Below are 25,808 nucleotides of genomic sequence, written 5' to 3' on the forward strand. Positions count from 1 at the left end.
TTTCGTGCCCAACACTCCACAGAGACGGCACTGACCAAAGTAGTGAATGATCTAGTCACTGCTAGATCAAAAGGCCATTACACACTACTTATTCTTCTAGATCTCTCTGCTGCTTTTGACACTGTTGACCACTCTCTTCTCATACAAACACTACAATCCCTAGGTCTTCAGGACACAGCCCTTTCTTGGTTCTCATCCTACCTATCTAATCGCTCTTTCAGTGTTCACTTCTCTGATTCTACCTCCTCTTCTCTACCTCTATCAGTTGGAGTACCGCAAGGCTCAGTCTTAGGTCCTCTGCTTTTCTCAATCTATACCTCCTCTCTTGGTAAACTAATCAGCTCCTTTGGATTTCAGTATCATTTGTATGCTGATGATACTCATCTACCTATCCTCCCCAGATTTGTCACCACCAGTATTGGCTCGTGTCACTGGATGCCTGTCTGCCATTTCATCTTGGATGTCATCTCGCCACCTCAAACTCAACATTTCCAAAACAGAATTAATTATTTTCCCACCAGCTAAGAGTAGTTACCAACCTGATATCTCTATAACTGTTGACAATGCAACTATCCACCCCACAAGCTCGTTGCCTAGGTGTCACCCTTGACTCTGAACTGTCCTTTGTTCCACACATTCAATCTGTCTCTAAATCATGTTACATGCACCTTAAAAACATATCCAAAATACGCCCTTATCTTACACAAGACACTGCAAAAACTCTAATCCATGCACTCATCATCTCCCGCATTGATTATTGTAATAGTCTCCTTACTGGTCTTCCCAAACATAGGCTATCACCACTTCAATCCATTTTAAATGCAGCTGCGAGGCTAATCTTCCTCGCCAGAGGTTCTTCATCTGCTGATCCGCTCTGTCAGTCCCACCATTGGTTACCGGTATTCTACCGTGTCAAATATAAAATACTTTTACTTACATACAAGGCTATTAACCAAACTGCACCATCATACATCTCCTCACTCATCTCAAAATATCTCCCTACCAGACCTCTCCGCTCTGCACAAGATCTGCGTCTCTCATCCACATGTATTACCTGTTCCCACTCAAAATTACAGGACTTTACCCGGGCTTCACCCACTCTGTGGAATGCACTCCCACGCACAATAAGACTCTCCTCTAGTCTCCAAACCTTTAAATGTTCTCTGAAAACTCATCTCTTCAGACAAGCCTACCAAATTTCAGACCCACACACATAACCTTCACAGCTTCCCTATCAAGTTAGATCCCCTCTGTACAGTCCACATAAACTCACATTTTGTCTTCCAACATTGCTGGGAGATCATATCATATACAACCCATTAAGAACCTAGCAACCTGGGGAACCATTATGTGACAAGTAGCATATATCCTTGTGTATCAATGCCTATTTACCTATAGATTGTAAGCTTGCGAGCAGGGCCTTCCTACCTCTGTCTGTCTGTCTTTGCCCAGTTTTGTTCTATAATTGTTGTTCTAATTGTAAAGCGCAACGGAATATGCTGCGCTATATAAGAAACTGCTAATAAATAAATAATAAATATTTGTTATACAGTTCAGCCATAGGATACGGGCTCACAGATCATACACAGGTTGCAGATTACCACAGTACCATATCATATGTGATTTAATAGCCTTGCGTGTGCATAAGAAATATAGGGGATTTATCAAAGCTTGGAGAGAGATAAAGTACAGACCAATCAGCTCCTGTCTTTTTTTTTCAAACACAGCCTGTAAAATTAAACAAGCGGATGCATTAACACTTGATCTCGCTCCATTTTGATCGTTCCAAGCTTTGACAAATCTCCCCCAATAGCTGTCAAGCTATTAGGAGAACAATGTTGTTAGGTTTAAAACAAAAATACTTAAGGGAAAAACACAGGGACAACCTATTTTTGCAACAGAGGTCTCCATTATTTTCCGTCAATGCTTCTGGCAGATACTTTTTTAATGGATTTGAAATAAATGTAGCATCGTGCATAGGCATTTGGTTAAATCTAAACTGTATGCAACAGCCAGTGTAACACATACACTGCATCACAGAGGTTCTTGAGGCAGCAGCAAACAAACATGGGGTTCTTACTTAATAAAAAATAAAAAGGTACTATGTGCACAAAATGACTGTAACCATAGCATCCCATACGGCTATCATGCCGTGGTCACACCTATCTACAAATACCTGTATCACCAAATTTAAAACCTATATTAAGAAAGTTGCCGAATCAGTTTCATGCATGCTCATAGATACTGTCAGGAGAAGACCTTGCTTGAATGTTATGGAAAAATGACAGTACACAAGCGGAGGCCACCTTCTGGCCTGACCACTTGGGCTTGATGCCGTCTAGTCCGTTTTGTCCATGTTGGCTATCCACGTATTTAGAGTGTGGTTGTGTCAGGATCAGTCATGTGTGACCACCGTATACATTATTTTGGTAGTACAAATTAGAAAATACAAATCAATGTTGGTATGGTTCAGCACATATTAATAAATAGGCTCAGTGCACGTGGATAAAATGATAAAGGGTTTTCCCATTTTCATGTCCATTTTTAGTATTTATTTTTTTCCTGGCACCTGTCGGTTTGGTTTTTTGTATAATGTAAGAACAAGGGGGCTACAACCCCATTCTGACCGCAGCCTAGTACCAGAGACAGCAGTGTCTCACAAACTCAGTACCATGACTCATGCCCCCCTCCCCCCAATGGTGACCGTGCAAAACACACATAAGTAATGGCCCCACAGGATATTTATGCTCCGGTATACAAACATGTAATACAACACATGGCTGAGATACACAATATAAGACTTTAAATATTATAAAGGGCAATAAAAAGGTGACTACATCCCTTGCTCTTTTCTTCTAGAGCACAGGTTCTCAAACTCAGTCCTCAGGACCCCACACAGTGCATGTTTTGCAGGTCTCCTCACAGAATTACAAGTGAAATAATTAGTTCCACCTGTGGACCTTTAAAAATGGGTCAGTGATTAATTAATTCACCTGTGCACCTGTCGACTTTGCCGGTAATTCGACCGCAATTGCATATACCCCATTATGTTTTATTTTTTTCTTCTTATACAGTATGTGTCCTTGCTTTTGGATATTGGACAAGTGTATGAGCATTCAAAGCTTGAAGCATAACCTCTAGAACAGTGGTTCTCAAACTCGGTCCTCAGGACCCCACACAGTTCTCGTTTTCCATGTCACCCAGCAGCTGCACTGTGTATCACCAACTGTCACATTTTAAAAATCTACAGGTGACCTGCAAAACATGCACTGTGTGGGGTCCTGAGGACTGAGTTTGAGAACCTATGTTCTAGAGCACAGGTTCTCAAACTCGGTCCTCAGGACCCCACACGGTGCATGTTTTGCAGGTCTCCTCACAGAATCAAAAGTAACATAATTAGCTCCACCTGTGGACCTTTTAAAATGTGTCAGTGAGTAATTAATACACCTGTGCACTTACTCGGTTACCTGCAAAACATGCACTGTGTGGGGTCCTGAGGACCGAGTTTGAGAACCACTGTTCTAGAGCACAGGTTCTCAAACTCGGTCCTCAGGACCCCACACGGTTCATGTTTTGCAGGTCACCTGTAGATTTTTAAAATGTGACAGTTGGTGATACACAGTGCAGCTGCTGGGTGACATGGAAAACGTGAACTGTGTGGGGTCCTGAGGAAACCGTTTTTTATTGAATATGTCGAATTCCGGCACCCGCCGGCCGAAATTCGACGGTCGAATTGTGTTGAATTTAAAAACGAGCGAAAAAAAGCCGCAATTCGCCCGGAATTGCATATACCCCAATGTGTAGTACTGTCATTAAATTAAAGTTCAGAAAAGTATCCCGAATGAGAACCCTGGTGTCTTTTTCTTTCTGAAGAAGTTCAGTGGGATAGAATCTCACCAGCAAAAGATAGGTGCTAAGGATAGTGGCTTTCCTAGCATCACACAGTCCCACTTTTTTCTGATGTTTAAAGTTTTCAAGGTATGTTGAGGTCTCTACTCATGCCAGGGCTGTTTCTTGGGGCAGGCGAGCAGTGCAACCGCACTGGGCGCCCGCCGCGGCACTAACTGTGGCTCCCTGCTTCCCCCTCCTATTTCTCCCCGAGTTTCACGGAATGATGCGGTTGCGTCACACCGCAACCCCGTCACTCCGCGAAACTCCCCCCCCCGAGCGGTGTACATGGGGGGATCCAAGTTAGGAAGAGGGAAAGGCCGGCGTAAGGAGCGACTGGTGAGGCAGGCCGAAGAGCGGTAATCGCCTCTGTAAGTATTCTCTCTCTCAATGTGTAAAATGGGGACACCTGCCGTATTGTGTGAAATGGGGACTCTTGCCTGCCGTAGTGTGGGGATTTAATGTATCAAGGGCATTGCGGTGTGTGGCATAATATGTGGCATTACTGTGTGGGGCTTAATATGGTAGAATTTTTTTTTCCTGTGGTGGTCGTGATCTGTTGGAGCAGGGTCAAAAACTGGATTGTGAGGTAGTCTTTTCAGAAGAGGCCATGCCCATTTAAATGAGGCCACACCCATTTAGATGAAGCCATGCCCCCTTGCCCGGTGCGCGCGCAAGTTTTTTGTTTTTTATCTAGGTGTGTGTGTGTGTGTGTGTGTGTGGGGCACATTTTTTAATGTCATGGGGGGGCGCATTTTTAAATCTCGCACTGGGGGCCAAATTAGCTAGAAACAGCCCTGACTATAGTCCAGACCTATACGTGTTGCTTGGATACCGCTCATCATATCTGAATTTGTGAAAACATTCTACTGGGACTGTGTTGGATATTTTCGTTTTTAATTACAATTTTCTGCCTTTGTTGGAATAAATATGTTTTTTTTTACGGATGACGTGTGGGAGTATCGTTTAAAAAGAAACCTTTATGTGAGGATTCCAGCATATCGATATGTGAGTTGGGTACGCTACCTTTTGGAATAGAAAGATACCTTTATGTGGCTTTTCTAATCTCTATTAAGGGCGTCATCGGTACGCCATCTACTTAATCCTATCTCTTGGTGGTGAGATTCTATCCCACTGAACTTCTCCTTCAGAAAGAAAAAGACACCAGGGTTCTCCTTCTGGATACTTTTTTGAACTTTAATTTAATGACAGTACTACACATTGTATTTAATTTTTTTCTTTTTATATGTGACCTTGGTTTTGGATATTGGACAAGTATATGAGCAATCAAAGCTTGAAGCATTACCTCTAGAAGAAAAAAGCAAGTGATGTATTCACCTTTTTATTGCCCTTTAGAATATTTAAAGTCTTATATTGTGTGTCGCCTTTGATCTTCCCGCTACTGTTTGTATTGTTGTTTATCTTTATCCGTTTGGGCAGGTAATTTAGTGGGTACGGTTGGGCTGACTTCTTTTTGCACCAAAAGTCCACATTTTTTTCTTCTAACATATGGCTGAGGTCTATTTGTTCATTAATTGTCACCATGACTACAATTTCTCTTCTTTTTTTGTTTTAATTATGGTTTACAGATAATTTTCAGACCCAAGATCCTGAAGAATTTAGGATGTGGAAGTATTGGAGGGCCAGAATGGCATCTTGCTTTCAGCAGGCCCCCTTTGCATCCCATACCGCCAATAAACTCAAAAGCAAAAAGTACAACTGTCCACATGTCTTACCATATTGGGATCCAACGTTTGCCCCTGAATTAATCAATGAAACACCTAACGTCCTGCCATAAAATATATTGAGTCCCAATTTGTTTTTCCCTTGTTCACTGGCCCAGAAGTCCCAGACTGGGGTGTGAAAGAGGGGGCAAGTTTTTACAGGTCATTATTTATTCAAGTAGGTTCAGGGTCCGCAGTAATAAGGTAACTATTCACAAAACCTGTTTGTTAAAGTGGCAATGCATATTAACTCCTTCACTGCCAGTGGGGCTAGCCCCTCCTTTGGCACAGAATGGGTTAACCAATAAACTACAAAGGTGCAATTGTTTGAAGTTCATCTGGATGAATGTGGCAGTGAAGGTCAGCTTTACACACACTGTACACGACAGATTTTGGCACCGTCGGCTCCTCCTCCCCTGCAAAGGAAAACAAATGATTAAAATATGTCCCAGAAAGCTCTCTAGACAGATCTGGATGCTGACTGTGAGACCTATAACCTTTGCTGCAGAGTCAGCCAGAAGAACTCCTTGTACAGGTACAAGGCAGCTTGCAAAGCAATAATTACAGAGGAGCAAAGATAAATGCATGTCACTTTTGCAGACTGTGAATGCTCTAGTACCTAACATACCCAGCAATAGGCAGGTGCAGAGTCCTGTAACTCAGTCACCTTCTCACTCGCAGCTGAAGGGGCACATAGGCCAAGTTTAGCAAGGGCGAGTTAAAGGGACTGTGGGCTTTGCAAAACAGGGCTTTTTTTAGACAAGCTCTTGGACCAAGGATTAGGGTGGTCTTCAGTTTGCCAGCTGTCGGGCTCCCGGCGCACAGTATACCGGCGCCGGAAACCTGACAGCCGGTATACCAACACTTTATCTCCCTCTTGGGGGTCCACGACCCCCTGGAGGGAGAATAAATAGCGTGGCACGCGTAGCAAGGGGCTCATTTGCACTCGCCACGCTGTCGGTATTCCGGCGCCAGTATGCTGGTCGCCGGGAGCCCGGCCGCCGGCATACCATACTACACCCAAGGATTAGGCTGCTACCAGTGTGCACTGATAGCAATGATGGCTGTAAGGGACAATGTACAGATAGGGGTCCGGCCACGGAGACCGTACTATTCTCCATAAGGACATATATCCACGTTTAGCTCAATCACATAATGTCTGGGCAGTTATGGCCAACTTGCATTTAAACCATCAGCCCCATAGAGTATGTTGGAGATGCTCTCACGGTTAAATTCCTAAATGAGTTCACCTGGTCATATCCACACCAGGTTATACCACAGGCTTACACAAGCTATGAAAGACAATCAACGAAGCTGCAGCAAATGAACAGTACTGAGTGCTGGATCCATGACTAGGCCAAAAGGAAAACAAAACGTACCTTGATGTAAACTAGACCTCTACATAACATGTATGGTAATTCACCAGTCTGTGGCATTAAAACACGCTCACTATCAACAGTGAATATGTACAACACTAACGAATCATTTACAGAATAGATGTGAGCTAGAGTAAATTATGCCTCTGATGCTGTATGGTCATTAGGGGGTGCAGCTCACACCTGGTGTCACTTTCCGAGGGGTGACCCCAAAATGCTGGCTCCTCCTTAATGACTGGGAGCTGGGTGCTGCACTGTGACATTATCTTAATGTCACTGAGGAGGAGCCGGCAGTGCAGTGAGTCTCTGGGGGCAGCCCGGTATCCCCGGGAATGCTGGACACGCCCCCAGAGTGATGTAAAGGGGGGGCTGTTAGGACTCGCCCCCTCCCACGAGGACACACCTTTTCAGCAGGGGGCCTATTTGGGGCATCTGGTATCAACAACCCCAGTGACGCTACTGCTGGGAACAGACACTTTACTGCCACAAGCGTCAATCTGGTTGAAACATTTATTAAAGACTATAGGGTACATTTACTAAAGCTTCTAAAACTGAAAAGCAACCAATCAGATTCTAGATAACATGTCTCTACTGCACCATAGAAAATGATAGGTAGAATCTGATAGATTACACCACTTTGCAGTTGTCGACGCTTTAGTAAATTTAACCCTATTCTCAAAACTGCAGTGAACGCAAATACTGTAAGATTCCCAAAATATATGTAAAAGTTCCTATGTCATAATATTTGAAGGTATAGGTATCCAATCGGCCTCATCGGGAAATGTAATTGTTGTTATTCTATTGATGATGACTGTCTGGCTGCTACAGCCACCCACACATCAGATCTTCAGTTCTGACATGCATAAGAGACACCCACATGCAGTGTCTTTGCAAATGTATTCACACCCATGCCTAGTTCTTTCATTTTACACTGACATTTTGCTCTGTGGTGTTTGGCGATTGGGTGCACAAACCTCATCTAATTACCCTGGAGCAAATCCTTGTGGGTACTAAATACTTATGCAAACACTGTTGTTTTTCTAACAAACACTGGGGCAGATGTATTAACCTGGAGAAGGCATAAGGAAGTGATAAACCAGTGATAAATGCAAGGTGATAAACACACCAGCCAATCAGCTCCCATATATAAATTAACAGTTAGGAGCTGATTGGCTGGTGCCTTTATCACCTTGCACTTAACACAGCTTTATCACTGGTTTATCACTTCCTTATGCTTTCTACAGGTTAATACATCTACCCCAATATCACATACAAAAAAAAAACCTAACAAATCAAAACCTCACAAAAGAAAGTGTCAGTGGAAAAATGGTGTAAAATCAGAGCACTGATCAAGGGTGTGAATAACTTTGCAAAAAGCAATTATGTATTTGTTACCAGCAGCGAGGCTTAGCAGTCCTATAAAATGTGTTTCAGAACACTAGCTCTGCTGTCAGGTCTCACAAACCCGGCGTCTCTTGTTGGTCTCTTCACAGGAGGCAGAGGGAATTAATGCCTAATTGAGCTGAACGAATGCATTCGCCTGGGCTCCTAAGAGGGAATCTATGATAGAACACCCTTTCTATAGTAAGAATAACTGCATGAGAATAATTAGTGTGTCATACCTAGCCCTGATGATGAAGAGACACTCTCTGCAATAGATGAAGTCTCTACTTGGTCAATTAATAGTCCATCCATTAAAGGTAGTGACAGCTCAGAAGATGGAACAGAAGAGTCATATATCCCAGAGTCCCGAGGCATGTCCGCCTGGTTGACAACCTTCACAGAATGCATCACCGGTGGGAGTACACAACACTCTGTGTTTGGTGTTTCCATCTCATCCCCAGTGTCATTGTTTTGAGTGGGCGAATGACAGTTCGCAGAGGCCACCACATCTGCTTTCACAGTGGTATCGTGTTCCGTTACCTGTTTCCCTGTGACATCATTTAGGACCAACCCAGAGTCAAACTTTTCCATCACGGGTTCCTGGTAATGCAGGGTTGGAGAGTGGGACAGAACATGTTCCTTCTCAAACCAGTCTGGCTCCTGGTCAATATACTGGTGCATGTTACAAATGGCGACATACAGAGCGCGCCCAGCTTTGCTCCGGAAATAATTGCGCTTGCTGATGTTAGTTGGATACTGATCGTGGTCCTGCAGGCTAAGCTCTTTGGAGTACAGGTGGTAGTAGAGCTGTGGGAGGTGATCCATGAGTTTGTATTTCTTAGTCACATCTAGAACCCCAGGGATGTCATTTTCACTGGAGTAATCAAAGTAAACAGTGATGAATTTGCTGAAATCCTCTGTGCCGTCATTGGCTTTGCTTAGTTTTTCAGTGATCATGGACATGGCACCCGCAAAGATCTCTCCTTTCCCGGACTCGATGCTGGATCCCTTATGCTTCCTCTTCTTCTTGTCCACAAAATATTTCAGCCCCTTGGAGCACACAACAATGATGTAATGAGAGTCTTTCATCTTCTGTCTCAGCCACTCCCGCTGCCCCTCTTTGCAAATCTTCAAATTTTCCCACAAATCTAAAGACACCTTAAACAGGAGAAACAAAAGGTTCAGAGTACTTTAAATACAGCAGATAACTGGGGTGTATATAGAATGCATTAACATGGATCATATTGCTGTAGTCCTGAAGGTTACAAGAAAAAAAATAAAAACAGTGGACTGCATAATTACAGACATCTATTTAAAAAGGAAGCAGAAGTAAGAGGCCGCCAGGGGGCGCTCTTGTCATGTATAATTAAACAACCATTACATAAAACCTCTAAGTGGTCTCTGACAATTAGTTGTTGAATTTTAATACCTAATATAATATATTTTAAAAGATAGAACGAACATTGATTTTGATTTCAACCTTAGACAAGACCATCGCATAAAAAGCGGATCGGGTATATTTACTAAACCGCAGCTTTTCCAAGCTGCCTACTGTCCCGACCTTTTGCGCACAGAATTCATTAATTCTATTAATTGCAAAACATTCTTGGTTAATAGTATTACCATTATAAATACTCTGGGTAAAAAGTCAGACAACTTTTGACTTCTCAAATTTTAGTAAATATATCCTGTTATTTTACAGTCTAGGTGGTCTTTACTAATCTTGCAAGCAGAACCTGCGAGAAGAGGGCGCACAGTTAAAGGCATTCGCCAATAAACAATTCATAGACAATGTAATCTTACGCTTCCGATACGGATTTCAGTATGTGAAATGGATTTTTGAAACACGTGCCATTTTTAATAACACACAAAGAGCAACTAATTATATAGTGCAGAACAGCAATGTAAAGATATATTTTCTCTTCAATGTGCCACTTTACTACCTTATAGGCCACAGCATCGCCATATCTTAAACACAGAGTGGCCCATTCAGAGATGCTCACAAGTCCGTTTCGTGGGCGGATCTTGCAATTATTCGCACTGTGACAAAAACTCTCTTCTGGACGGCATCAGAGAGCGTGTAGGCAGAGTTGAGGTCTATTATTTATTACCAGTTATTTATAGAGCGCACACAAATTCCGCAGCGCTTTCCAGAGAACATTTGGCCATTCACGTCGGTCCCTGCCCCAGTGGAGCTTACAATCCATATTCCCTACCACATGTACACTCACACACAGGTTAATTTTGTCAGAAGCCAATTAACCTACCAGTATATTTTTGGATTGTGGGAGGAAACGGGAGTACCCAGAGGAAAACCACGCCAGTACGGGGAGAATATACAAACTCCACACAGTTAGGGCCATGGTGGGAATTGAACCCATGACACCATCTGTACTATTCGTAGGCGACTGTACACAGAGATCTGTCTGATTTCAGACCAAGCATAGGGCGGATGCAAATGTGTGCTCGTAATGATGACCGCTACGTTCACAAGCAGATGGATAGGGGCGGTGCACCCAACTTTAACTACAGGTGAAGATCACTGATATCCTTATGCTTACAGTGAAGGCTCTTGTTCCTAATATATATATATATATATAGCGATGTGTGTGAGCGGCACTCTCAGGACTTCTTATAAATAACAGAATATCACCCCGTCAATGACTGGGTGATGTCCTGTTATTTATAAGAAGTCCTCAGAGTGCCGCTCACACACATCGCTATGCATGCAAGTACAATTGCCTGAGAGGGCACCGGGCATCTATTCTATTATTTCTTTGGAGTGCCGGGCTCTGAAACTGAGTATATATATATATATATATATATATATATATATATATATATATATATATATATATATATATATATATATATATATATATATATTAGGCTGCAGTCCCCCAAATATATGTTCAGATCTGAATCAGGCCCAGGAATGATTACTTACTTCACATCCGCAGAAATCCTGCAGGAAATAGGCAAAGCACTGGATCACATTGATGTGCTTCTGGCAGTCTTTGGTTGAGTAGCAAATGAACACTTTCGGTCGTGGCCGAGGCCGCTCAACATGGATACTTCCAGCGTATGTGGAGGACTCCGAACTCTCCTCATCAAGGTGAGAATAAATGTTTTCTACAAGATGAGAAAGTATAGTCAATAATGAGGAGGGGGCAGTCTAGCATAATTTTCCTAAATATTTGAAAAAAAGATTTTGGACTAGTTATTGTCATAATAAAAGTAAAAAATAAAATACAAACTCAGAATCAGAATCAGCTTTATTGGCCAGGTGTAGTAACGTACACTAGGATTTTTTTGCGGTACAATGCACTGCCAAGCAGCAACATGACGGGGAAATACATAGCAAAAGAAAGGGGAAAGAACGTAGTACAGGTTGAGTATCCCATATCCAAATATTCCGAAATATGGAATATTCCGAAATACGGACTTTTTTGAGTGGGAGTGATATAGTGAAACCTTTGTTTTTTGATGACTCAATGTACACAAACTTTGTTTAATACACAAAGTTATTAAAAATATTGTATTAAATGACCTTCAGGCTGTGTGTATAAGATGTATAAGAAACATAAATGAATTGTGTGGATGTAGACACACTTTGTTTAATGTACAAAGTTATAAAAAATATTGTCTAAAATGACCTTCAGGCTGTGTGTATAAGATGTATAAGAAACATAAATGAATTGTGTGGATGTAGACACACTTTGTTTAATGTGCAAAGTTATAAAAAATATGGTCTAAAATGACCTTCAGGCTGTGTGTATAAGGTGTATATGAAACAAATACATTCTGTGCTTAGATTTAGGTCCCATCACCATGATATCTCATTATGGTATGCAATTATTCCAAAATACGGAAAAATCCGATATCCAAAATACCTCTGGTCCCTAGCATTTTGGATAAGGGATACTCAACCTGTATACATTACACAAATGAGTTCATACTGCACATTGCAACTGTACAATAGACTCGACATATTATATATGTAAAAACGAAGGCTGCTTGGCAGAGCAGCACCGAGGCAGCCATCCGCGGCGACAGCTTAAACTAATTTATGACTAAGAATACAATAAAAAAAAGACCAAATAAAAAAATAATAAGATTTTACTTACCGATAAATCTATTTCTCGTAGTCCGTAGTGGATGCTGGGACTCCGTAAGGACCATGGGGATTAGCGGCTCCGCAGGAGACAGGGCACAAGAATAAAAGCTTTAGGATCAGGTGGTGTGCACTGGCTCCTCCCCCTATGACCCTCCTCCAAGCCTCAGTTAGGATACTGTGCCCGGACGAGCGTACATAATAAGGAAGGATATTGAATCCCGGGTAAGACTCATACCAGCCACACCAATCACACCGTACAACTCGTGATCTGAACCCAGTTAACAGTATGATAACAACGAAGGAGCCTCTGAAAAGATGGCTCACAACAACAATAACCCGATTTAGTTAACAATAACTATGTACAAGTATTGCAGACAATCCGCACTTGGGATGGGCGCCCAGCATCCACTACGGACTACGAGAAATAGATTTATCGGTAAGTAAAATCTTATTTTCTCTGACGTCCTAGTGGATGCTGGGACTCCGTAAGGACCATGGGGATTATACCAAAGCTCCCAAACGGGCGGGAGAGTGCGGATGACTCTGCAGCACCGAATGAGAGAACTCCAGGTCCTCCTCAGCCAGGGTATCAAATTTGTAGAATTTAGCAAACGTGTTTGCCCCTGACCAAGTAGCTGCTCGGCAAAGTTGTAAAGCCGAGACCCCTCGGGCAGCCGCCCAAGATGAGCCCACTTTCCTTGTGGAATGGGCTTTTACAGATTTTGGCTGTGGCAGGCCTGCCACAGAATGTGCAAGCTGAATTGTACTACAAATCCAACGAGCAACAGTCTGCTTAGAAGCAGGAGCACCCAGCCTGTTGGGTGCATACAGGATAAACAGCGAGTCAGACTTTCTGACTCCAGCCGTCCTGGAAACATATATTTTCAGGGCCCTGACAACGTCAAGCAACTTGGAGTCCTCCAAGTCCCTAGTAGCCGCAGGCACCACAATAGGTTGGTTCATGTGAAAAGCAGAAACCACCTTAGGGAGAAATTGAGGACGAGTCCTCAATTCTGCCCTGTCAGAATGAAAAATTAAGTAAGGGCTTTTATATGATAAAGCCGCCAATTCTGACACACGCCTGGCTGAAGCCAGGGCTAACAGCATCGTCACCTTCCATGTGAGATATTTTAAGTCCACAGTGGTGAGTGGTTCAAACCAATGTGACTTAAGGAACCTCAAAACAACATTGAGATCCCAAGGTGCCACTGGAGGCACAAAAGGAGGTTGTATATGCAGTACCCCTTTTACAAATGTCTGAACTTCAGGTACTGAAGCCAGTTCTTTATGGAAGAAAATCGACAGGGCCGAAATTTGAACCTTAATGGACCCTAATTTTAGGCCCATAGACAGTCCTGTTTGCAGGAAATGGAGGAAACGACCCAGTTGAAATTCCTCTGTAGGGGCCTTCTTGGCCTCACACCACGCAACATATTTTCGCCAAATGCGGTGATAATGTTTTGCGGTTACATCCTTCCTGGCTTTGACCAGGGTAGGGATGACTTCATCTGGAATGCCTTTTTCCTTCAGGATCTGGCGTTCAACCGCCATGCCGTCAAACGCAGCCGCGGTAAGTCTTGGAACAGACAAGGCCCCTGCTGGAGCAGGTCCTTTCTTAGAGGTAGAGGCCACGGGTCTTCCGTGAGCATCTCCTGAAGTTCCGGGTACCAAGTCCTTCTTGGCCAATCCGGAACCACGAGTATCGTTCTTACTCCTCTCCTTCTTATGATTCTCAGTACTTTTGGTATGAGAGGCAGAGGAGGGAACACATACACTGACTGGTACACCCACGGTGTCACCAGAGCGTCCACCGCTATTGCCTGAGGGTCCCTTGACCTGGCGCAATATCTGTCTAATTTTTTGTTTAGACGTGACGCCATCATGTCCACCTTTGGTTTTTCCCAACGGTTTACAATCAGGTGGAAGACTTCTGGGTGAAGTCCCCACTCTCCCGGGTGAAGGTCGTGTCTGCTGAGGAAGTCTGCTTCCCAGTTGTCCACTCCCGGAATGAACACTGCTGACAGAGCTATCACATGATTTTCCGCCCAGCGAAGAATCCTTGCAGCCTCTGCCATTGCCCTCCTGCTTCTCGTGCCGCCCTGTCTGTTTACGTGGGCGACTGACGTGATGTTGTCCGATTGGATCAATACCGCCTGACCCTGAAGCAGGGGTTTCGCTTGACTTAGGGCATTGTAAATGGCCCGTAGTTCCAGAATGTTTATATGAAGAGATGTTTCCATGCTTGACCACAAGCCCTGGAAGTTTTTTCCCTGTGTGACTGCTCCCCAGCCTCTCAGGCTTGCATCCGTGGTCACCAGGATCCAATCCTGAATGCCGAATCTGCGGCCCTCTAGAAGATGAGCACTCTGCAACCACCACAGGAGAGACACCCTTGTCTTTGGTGACAGGGTTATCCGCTGCTGCATCTGAAGATGCGAACCGGACCATTAGTCCAGTAGATCCCACTGAAACGTTCTTGCATGGAATCTTCCGAATGGAATTGCTTCGTAAGAAGCCACCATTTTTCCCAGGACCCTCGTGCACTGATGCACTGACACCTGGGCTGGTTTTAGGAGGTTCCTGACTAGCTCGGATAACTCCTTGGCCTTCTCCTCCGGGAGAAAAACCTTCTTCTGGAGAATCATTCCTAAGAACAGAAGACGTGTCGTTGGAATCAGCTGCGATTTTGGAATATTTAGGATCCACCCGTGCTGACGTAACACTATATGAGATAGTGCTACTCCGACTTCTAACTGTTCCCTGGACCTTGCCCTTATCAGGAGATCGTCCAAGTAAGGGATAATTAATACGCCTTTTCTTCGAAGAAGAATCATCATTTCGGCCATTACCTTGGTAAAGACCCGAGGTGCCGTGGACAACCCAAACGGCAGCGTCTGAAACTGATAATGACAGTCTTGTACTACAAACCTGAGATACCCTTGGTGAGAAGGGTAGATTGGGACGTGGAGATAAGCATCTTTGATGTCCAGAGACACCATATAGTCCCCTTCTTCCAGGTTCGCTATCACCGCTCTGAGTGATTCCATCTTGAATTTGAACCTTTTTATGTAAGTGTTCAAGGATTTCAGATTTAAAATTGGTCTCACCGAGCCGTCCGGCTTCGGTACCACAAACAGCGTAGAATAATACCCCTTTCCTTGTTGTAGGAGGGGTACCTTGATTATCACCTGCTGGGAATACAGCTTGTGAATGGCTTCCAGAACTGCCTCCCTGTCGGAGGGAGACTTTGGCAGAGCAGACTTCAGGAACCGGCGAGGGGGAAACGCCTCGAATTCCAGTTTGTACCCCTGCGATACTACCTGTAGAATCCAGGGATCCACTTGCGAGTGAGCCCACTGCGCGTTGAAATTCTTGAGACGGGCCCCCACCAAGTCTGAGTCTGCTTGTAAAGCCCCAGCGTCATGCTGAAGACTTGGCAGAAGCAGGGGAAGGCTTCTGATCCTGGGAAGCGGCTGCATGGTGCAGTCTTTTTCCCCTTCCTCTGCCCCGGGGCAGAAAGGAATGGCCTTTTGCTCGCTTGTATTTATGGGAACGAAAGGACTGAGTTTGAAAAGACGGTGTCTTTTTCTGTTGATGTGAAGTGACCTGGGGTAAGAAGGTGGACTTTCCAGCCGTTGCCGTGGCCACCAGGTCCGAAAGACCAGCCCCAAATAACTCCTCCCCTTTATACGGCAATACTTCCATATGTCGTTTGGAATCCGCATCCCCTGACCACTGACGCGTCCATAACGTTCTTCTGGCAGAGATGGACATAGCACTTACTCTTGATGCCAGGGTGCAAATATCCCTCTGTGCATCACGCATATATAGTAATGCATCCTTCAAATGCTCTATAGTTAACAATATATTGTCCCTATCCAGGGTATCAATATTTTCAGTCAGGGAATCCGACCACGCGACTCCAGCACTGCACATCCAGGCTGAAGCGATTGCTGGTCGCAGTATAACACCAGTATGTGTGTATATACTTTTTAGGATATTTTCCAGCCTTCTATCAGCTGGTTCTTTGAGGGTGGCCGTATCAGGAGACGGTAACGCTACTTGTTTAGATAAACGTGTGAGCGCCTTATCTACCCTAGGGGGTGTTTCCCAACGTGTCCTAACCTCTGATGGGAAAGGATATAGTGCCAATAATTTATTAGAAATTAGCAGTTTTTTGTCGGGAGAAACCCACGCTTTATCACATACCTCATTCAATTCATCTGACTCAGGAAAAACTATTGGTAGTTTTTTCACCCCCCACATAATACCCTTCTTAGTGGTATTTGTAGTGTCAGAAATGTGCAATGCTTCCTTCATTGCCGTGATCATGTAACGTGTGGCCCTACTGGACATTACGTTCGACTCATCACCGTCGACACTAGACTCCGTATCTGTGTCTGGGTCTGTGTCGACCCACTGAGGTAACGGGCGTTTTAGGGCCCCTGACGGTGTCTGAGACGCCTGGACAGGCACTAATTGATTTGCCGGCTGTCTCATGTCGTCAACAGTTTTTTGCAAAGTGTTGACATTATCACTTAATTGTTTGAACACGATCATCCAGTCAGGTGTCGACTCCCTAGGGGGTGACATCACTAACGCAGGCAATTGCTCCGCCTCCACATCATTTTCCTCCTCATACATGTCGACACACACGTACCGACACACAGCACACACACCGGGAATGCTCTGATAGAGGACAGGACCCCACGAGCCCTTTGGAGAGACAGAGGGAGAGTCTGCCAGCACACACCCAGCGCTATATATATATATACAGGGATAACCTTATATAAGTGTTATTCCCTTATAGCTGCTGTTTATATTGTCATTTGCTGCCAATAGTGCCCCCCCTTCTCTTTTTTACCCTGATTCTGAAGCAGGACTGCAGGGGAGAGTCAGGGAGCCGTCCTTCCAGCGGAACTGTGAGGGAAAATGGCGCTTGTGTGCTGAGGAGATAGGCTCCGCCCCTTCACGTCCTTATCTCCTGCTTTTTTGTGTAAAAATGGCAGGGGTTAAAATACATCCATATAGCCCAGGAGCTATATGTGATGTATTCTTTTGCCACCTAAGGTATTATCATTTATATTGCGTCTCAGGGCGCTCCCCCCCAAGCGCCCTGCACCCTCAGTGACCGGAGTGTGAAGTGTGCTGAGAGCAATGGCGCACAGCTGCGGTGCTGTGCGCTACCTTAGTCTGAAGACAGGATTGTCTTCTGCCGCCGATTTCACCGGACCTCTTCGTCTCTTCTGGCTCTGTAAGGGGGACGGCGGCGCGGCTCCGGTGACCCATCCAGGCTGTACCTGTGATCGTCCCTCTGGAGCTAATGTCCAGTAGCCTAAGAAGCCCAATCCACTCTGCACGCAGGTGAGTTCGCTTCTTCTCCCCTTAGTCCCACGATGCAGTGAGCCTGTTGCCAGCAGGACTCACTGAAAATAAAAAACCTAAATTAAACTTTTATTCTAAGCAGCTCAGGAGAGCCACCTAGCCTGCACCCTTCTCGTTCGGGCACAAAAATCTAACTGAGGCTTGGAGGAGGGTCATAGGGGGAGGAGCCAGTGTACACCACCTGATCCTAAAGCTTTTATTCTTGTGCCCTGTCTCCTGCGGAGCCGCTAATCCCCATGGTCCTTACGGAGTCCCAGCATCCACTAGGACGTCAGAGAAAAAGACAAATAACAAGAGACACCCCCCCCCCCCCCCACACACACAAGAAAACTAAAAAATTAAATGATGATCTCAACGCTAGGAATATAAACTATTCTTTCTGATACAGTAAAAATTATAACTCCAATTTTAGGCAACAGGAAAAACACAATGCCTATGTCAAATATAGAGTGTGCATCTGCATTTTCTTTCTTTATGTGTGGAACTGCAAGTGTCAGCATGATAGCACCTCTTATTAGGTTTGAAATTAGGGTGCGCAGTGGTCACCCCCCCCTTCGCCACCCCATTTATTCTATATTGTGTACATGTGTACACTTGAAGGCGGAGACTTGTTCAGTTTGGATTGGCACACTTCCCACCTGACCAAGGGTGTTTTTAATCAGTATTGACCTTTAACATTTGCAGACTGCATATTGGGAAAGGCACTATGATGGTAAGTCCTGAATAAATGTATACAATTTGTGAATTTTAGGGATGAGTTCGGGGTGCGGAGCCCCCTGGGTTGGTGTGGTCTGGCTGCTTTGGGGCGTCACACTGTAAAACTCATTCAGCACTTTTTTTAGCACCTAATTATTTTTCTACCTACGTAACACCTTTTAACATCTAATTATTACTTCTCCCCAATGTAACACTCCAAACACTTTAACCTCTAACTAGTGTGATGCCTTGTGACGGTTACCCTGTGCTGACTTAGTGGGGTGCTGCACCCTGGAGTTGAACCTTAGTGTTAAGGACCCACCAGATGAGTCCACTTGGTCGCAGTAGGTGGGCCCATATTTTTTGCCCATAAATTATGCCAGGCACATCGATTTTGCTCTATGTTATAATCAGTGCTTAATATAATTATTCTGATTGGCAGTGCTTGGTACAATAGAGTGTGCACCTGCATTTTCTTTCTCTCTGTGTGTAACTACAAATCTCAGCATGATAGCACCTCTCATTATGTTTACATTTATACATGGCATATTGGGAAGATTTAACAATCTTTAAGGAAGGTAATCTGGGGGCGAATCTGGTATCCTGGCACCGTTATATTGATGATATCTTATTTGTGTGGAATGGGAGTGAAGAAAGTCTTTCTGTTTTTTCAGATGAGTTAAATAGAAATGAGTTCGATATTCATCTCACTTTTAGAAATCTCTTTTTTAGACTTATGTATTTATGTTGAAGATGGTTCTTTCAAAACTACTAAAACTTTTAGAAAAATTACAGATTCAAATAGTTATATAGACAGAGAAAGCTCCCACCATCACAATTGGCTTGATGGTATTCCTTTTAGCCAATATATGAGGATAAAAAGAAATTACACCGACCCAGTAGTGTGTGGAGAACAAATAAAGGAAACTACGGATAGATTTCTTAGTAAAGGTTATCCAGAGAAATTACTTGACAAAGCACAAAATAAAATAGAAAATTTAAACAGAGAGGATCTTCTAGTGCCAAAATTAAAACAGAAATCCATTAATGAGGATCGAAATAATTGGGCATTTATAAACCAATATAATCCACTGTTTAAGGATACTGAAAAAAAAATTAAGAAAAATTGGTATCTTTTGAAAAAGGACCCAGTATTGGGGAAAATAATACCTGAGAATCCATTGTTTATTTATAAAAAAGTGCCATCTCTGAAAGATAAATTGGTAAGAAGTACTTTAGATGACGGAACTAGAATCAGTAATAGAACGAAAGGGTTCCATAGATGTGGCCAATGCCTTGTGTGCCGAATGGTAAAAAGTCCATCTAACAAATTGACCACTTTAAATCTAAATGGTGAAACCCACAAAATTCACAATTTTATTACCTGCCATTCTAAAAACATTATATATGTTATAGAGTGTGCCTGTGGCTTTGCATATGTCGGTAAGACGAGTAGAAGTCTAAAGACTAGTCTTGCCGAACATATTTACAATATACGTAAGGGCCTGGACACTCATTCACTTTCTAGCCATTTTAAGATCCATCATGATAAAAAAGAATGCTATATAAAAAGCTTTTTAGGAATTGAGCAAATTAAGCCAACCTGGAAAACAAGAGATATGGAGAGCAGGTTGGCAAAAGCAGAGATGAGATGGATTTTTAATCTGGGTACCCTTCAACCAAAAGGCTTAAATACAGATTTTGAAATGAAATGGTTTCTAACCTAAATTATTTATTCTCCTTTTATATTAAATATGTTGCTCTATTTTATTTGCTTTTCATATATATATATATATATATATATATATTTTTTTTTTTTATTATGTTGTAATACCCCTTGTTTCCTTTTATTTTTTGGGTATCTTTTTATGGACTCTTTTGGATTTGGAGGTATAAGAATTTCCAGATTTTTTCTTCGTTATTATCATTACTCAATTCCCAGCGCAGATACTACGATGGAACGCACACTGGGACTTGACAAGCATATTTCCGGCGTTGCGCAGTGCACTGGAAGGAGTTGATTATGATATGAGCTTTAGTAAAAATAAGAATTTACTTACCGGTAATTCTATTTCTCATAGTCCGTAGTGGATGCTGGGGACTCCGTAAGGACCATGGGGAATAGCAGGCTCCGCAGGAGACTGGGCACTCTGAAGAAAAATTTTGTACTATCTGGTGTGCACTGGCTCCTCCCTCTATGCCCCTCCTCCAGACCTCAGTTAAGGAAACTGTGCCCGGAAGAGCTGACATTACAAGGAAAGGATTTTGGAATCCCGGGTAAGACTCATACCAGCCACACCAATCACACCGTATAACTTGTGATAAACTTACCCAGTTAACAGTATGAATAACCAACAGAGCATCAACCAATGGATGCCAACATAACATAACCCTTTATTAAGCAATAACTATATACACGTATTGCAGAAAGTCCGCACTTGGGACGGGCGCCCAGCATCCACTACGGACTACGAGAAATAGAATTACCGGTAAGTAAATTCTTATTTTCTCTTACGTCCTAGTGGATGCTGGGGACTCCGTAAGGACCATGGGGATTATACCAAAGCTCCCAAACGGGCGGGAGAGTGCGGATGACTCTGCAGCACCGAATGGGCAAACACCAAGTCCTCCTCAGCCAGGGTATCAAACTTGTAGAACTTTGCAAATGTGTTTGAACCCGACCAAGTAGCAGTTCGGCAAAGCTGTAATGCCGAGACCCCTCGGGCAGCCGCCCAAGAAGAGCCCACCTTCCTTGCGGAATGGGCTTTTACTGATTTTGGATGCGGCAATCCAGCCGCAGAATGAGCCTGCTGAATCGTGTTACAGATCCAGGGAGCAATGGTTTGCTTTGAAGCCGGAGCACCCAGCTTGTTGGATGCATACAGGATAAACAACGAGTCAGTCTTCCTGACTCCAGCCGTCCTGGCAACATAGATCTTCAAAGCCCTGACTACATCAAGCAACTTGGAATCCTCCAAGTCACGAGTAGCCGCAGGCACCACAATGGGTTGGTTCAGATGAAAAGATGACATCACCTTTGGCAGAAACTGCGGACGAGTTCGCAATTCTGCCCTGTCCATATGGAAAACCAGATAGGGGCTTTTACATGACAAAGCCGCCAATTCTGACACACGCCTAGCTGAGGCTAGGGCCAACAGCATGACCACTTTCCACGTGAGATACTTTAGCTCCACCGTCTTAAGTGGCTCAAACCAGTGGGATTTCAGGAAAGCCAAGATCACGTTAAGATCCCAAAATGCCACTGGTGGCACAAAAGGAGGCTGAACATGCAGCACTCCCTTAACAAACGTCTGAAACTCAGGCAGTGAAGCCAGTTCTTTTTGAAAGAAAATGGATAGGGCCGAAATCTGGACCTTTATGGACCCTAATTTTAGGCCCATAGTCACACCTGACTGTAGGAAGTGCAGGAATCGACCCAGCTGGAATTCCTCTGTAGGGGCCTTCCTGGCCTCACACCAAGCAACATATTTTCGCCATATACGGTGATAATGTTTTGCTGTCACGTCCTTCCTAGCCTTTATCAGCGTAGGAATAACTGCTTCCGGAATGCCCTTTTCTGCTAGGATCCGGTGTTCAACCGCCATGCCGTCAAACGCAGCCGCGGTAAGTCTTGGAACAGACAGGGCCCTTGTTGTAACAGGTCCTGTCTGAGAGGCAGAGGCCATGGGTCCTCTGTGAGCATTTCTTGCAATTCCGGGTACCAAGTCCTTCTTGGCCAATCCGGAACAATGAGTATTGTTCTCACTCCTCTTTTTCTTACAATTCTCAGCACTTTTGTATGAGAGGAAGAGGAGGAAACACGTAGACCGAATGGAACACCCACGGTGTTACTAGTGCGTCCACAGCTATCGCCTGAGGGTCCCTTGACCTGGAGCAATATCTTTTTAGCTTTTAGTTGAGACGGGACGCCATCATGTCCACCTGCGGCAGTTCCCATCGATTTGCAATCTGCGTGAAGACTTCTTGATGAAGTCCCCACTCTCCCGGGTGGAGGTCGTGTCTGCTGAGGAAGTCTGCTTCCCAGTTGTCCACTCCCGGAATTAACACTGCTGACAGTGCTAGTACGTGATTCTCCGCCCACCGAAGAATCCTGGTGGCTTCTGCCATTGCCACCCTGCTTCTTGTGCCACCCTGGCGGTTGTAGCCACCACAGAAGAGACACCCTGGCCCTGGGGGACAGGGTGATCATCCGATGCATCTGAAGATGCGATCCGGACCACTTGTCCAGCAAATCCCACTGAAAGATCCTCGCATGGAACCTGCCGAAGGGAATGGCTTCGTATGACGCCACCATCTTTCCCAGGACTCGCGTGCAGCGATGCACCGACACCTGTTTTGGCTTTAGGAGGTCTCTGACCAGAGTCACGAGCTCCTGAGCCTTCTCCTCCGGGAGAAACACCTTCTTCTGGTCTGTGTCCAGAATCATGCCCATGAAGGGAAGACGCGTCGCAGGAATCAGCTGCGACTTTGGAATGTTCAGAATCCAGCCGTGCTGACGCAACACTTCCTGAGAGTGTGCTACGCTGATCAGCAACTGCTCCCTGGACCTCGCCTTTATGAGGAGATCGTCCAAGTATGGGATAATTGTAACCCCTTGCTTCCGAAGGAGCACCATCATCATTTCCGCCATCACTTTGGTAAAAACTCTCGGTGCCGTGGACAGGCCAAACGGCAACGTCTGGAATTGGTAATGACAGTCCCGTACCACAAACCTGAGGTACTCCTGATGAGGCGGATAAATGGGGACGTGCAAGTAAGCATCCTTGATGTCCAGAGACACCATAAAATCCCCTTCCTCCAGGCTTGCATTGACCGCTCTGAACGATTCCATTTTGAACTTGAATTTCTTCAGAAAAATGTTCAAGGATTTTAAATTTAAAATGGGTCTGACCGAACCGTCCGGTTTCGGTACCACAAACATAGTGGAATAGTAGCCCCTTCCCCTTTGAAGGGGGGGGGGGACCTCTACCACCACCTGCTGGAGAAAAAGTTTGTGAATTGCCTCCAACACTATCTCCCTTTCCATGGGGGAAGTTGGTAAGGCCGATTTTAGGTAACGGTGAGGGGGCATCACCTCGAATTCCAGCCTGTATCCCTGAGACACAATTTGTATAGCCCAAGGATCCACCTGTGAGCGAACCCACTGGTGGCTGAAAAGTCGGAGACGCACCCCCACGGCTCCTGGCTCCACCTGTGGAGCCCCAGCGCCATGCGGTGGATTTAGTGGAAGCCGGGGAAGACTTTTGTTCCTGGGAACTAACTGCATGGTGCAGCTTTTTTCCTCTACTCCTGCCTCTGGCAAGAAAGGACGCACCTCTGACCTTCTTGCTCCTCTGAGAACGAAAGGACTGCATTTGGTAATACGGTGCTTTCTTAGGTTGTAGAGGGACATAAGGCAAGAAATTTGACTTCCCAGCCGTAGCTGTGGAAACTAGGTCCGAGAGACCGTCCCCAAACAATTCCTCACCCTTATAAGGTAAAACCTCCATGTGTTTTTTAGAGTCGGTATCCCCTGTCCATTGCCGAGTCCATAAGACCCTTCTGGCAGAAATGGACATTGCGTTAACTCTAGAGCCCAGCAGGCAAATGTCCCTCTGGGCATCCCGCATATATAGGACCGCGTCCTTGATATGTGCCAGGGTCAGTAGAACAGTGTCCCTGTCCAGGGTATCTAACTCCTTAGACAGAGAATCCGTCCATGCAGCTACCGCACTACACATCCAGGCCGAAGCAATTGCTGGCCTCAGCAGTGTGCCAGAATGTGTATAAACCGACTTCAGGATAGCTTCCTGCTTTCTATCCGCAGGATCCTTTAGGGCGGCCGTATCCGGAGACGGCAGGGCCACCTTCTTGGACAAGCGTGTCAACGCCTTGTCTACCCTAGGGGAGGATTCCCAGCGTAACCTGTCCGTTGGCGGGAAAGGATACGCCATAAGTAATCTCTTGGAAACTATCACCTTCCTGTCAGGGGAATCCCACGCTTTTTCACATAATTCATTTAATTCATGTGAAGGGGGAAAAGTCACTTCATGCTTTTTCTCCCCATACATATAAATCCTCTTGTCAGGGACAGGATTTTCCTCAGAAATGTGTAATACATCCTTCATTGCTACAATCATGTAGCGGATGGCTTTAGTCATTTTAGGCTGCAACTTTGCCTCATCGTCATCGACACTGGAGTCAGATTCCGTGTCGACATCTGTGTCAACTATCTGGGATAGTGTGCGCTTTTGAGACCCTGACGGCCTCTGCGCTGTAGGATCAGGCATGGGTTGAGACCCTGACTGTCCCCCGGTTACAGTTTTATCCAATCTGTTATGCAAGGAGTTTACATTATCATTTAACACCTTCCACATATCCATCCAATCAGGTGTCGGCACCGTCACCACACTCAGCTGCACTTGTTCTGCCTCCACGTATCCTTCCTCATCAAACATGTCGACACAGGTTTCGTACCGACACACCGCACACACACAGGGAATGCTCTGACTGAGGACAGGACCCCACAAAGGCTTTTGGGGAGACAGAGAGAGAGTATGCCAGCACACACCCCAGCGCTATATAACCCAGGGATTACACTGTACCTTAGGGTTTACCCTGTAGCTGCTGTTATATATATATATATATATATATATATATATATATATATATATATATATATATATACTGCGCCTAAATTTATGTGCCCCTCCTCTCTTTTTTACCCTTTAATGCACCTGTATACTGCAGGTGAGAGCCTGGGGAGCGTCCTTCCAGCGGAGCTGTGAAGAGAAAATGGCGCTGGTGTGCTGAGGAAGAAGGCCCCGCCCCCTCAGCGACGGGCTTCTGTCCCGCTTTAATGTGTAAAAAATGGCGGGGGCTCGGGCATATATACAGTCCCAGACTGTATATATGCCTCTTTTTGCCAAAAAGGTACTTAATTGCTGCCCAGGGCGCCTTCCCCTGCGCCCTGCACCCTACAGTGACCGGAGTGTGCGGTGTGCCGTGGGAGCAACGGCGCACAGCTGCAGTGCTGTGCGCTACCTTAAGTGAAGACAGGAGTCTTCAGCCGCCGATTTCGATGTCTTCTTGCTTCTGCTGCTACTGTTCTTCTGGCTCTGCGAGGGAGACGGCGGCGCGGCTCCGGGAACGGACGATCAAGGTTAGGTACCTGTGTTCGATCCCTCTGGAGCTAATGGTGTCCAGTAGCCTAAGAAGCGCTACCTAGCTGCCGTGAGT

General features: G+C 44.9%; 1 protein-coding gene across 1 annotated transcript in view; it reads right to left on the reverse strand.

Moving 5' to 3' along the window:
• Window positions 1–5,100: 5,100 nt before the first annotated feature.
• IL17RD (interleukin 17 receptor D) overlaps window positions 5,101–25,808 on the reverse strand; it is a 166,071-nt gene continuing 145,363 nt past the window's right edge. The window contains exons 11-13 of the mRNA XM_063940851.1: window positions 11,319–11,503; window positions 8,611–9,529; window positions 5,101–6,028 (exon numbers count right to left, since the gene is read on the reverse strand). Of these exons, the coding sequence (XP_063796921.1) occupies window positions 5,922–6,028; window positions 8,611–9,529; window positions 11,319–11,503 (1,211 nt within the window). The 3' untranslated portion in view covers window positions 5,101–5,921. The remainder of the gene's footprint in view (window positions 6,029–8,610; window positions 9,530–11,318; window positions 11,504–25,808) is intronic.

The sequence above is a fragment of the Pseudophryne corroboree genome, chromosome 9 (assembly GCF_028390025.1).
Source record: "Pseudophryne corroboree isolate aPseCor3 chromosome 9, aPseCor3.hap2, whole genome shotgun sequence".
NCBI classification, from domain to species: Eukaryota; Metazoa; Chordata; class Amphibia; order Anura; family Myobatrachidae; genus Pseudophryne; species Pseudophryne corroboree.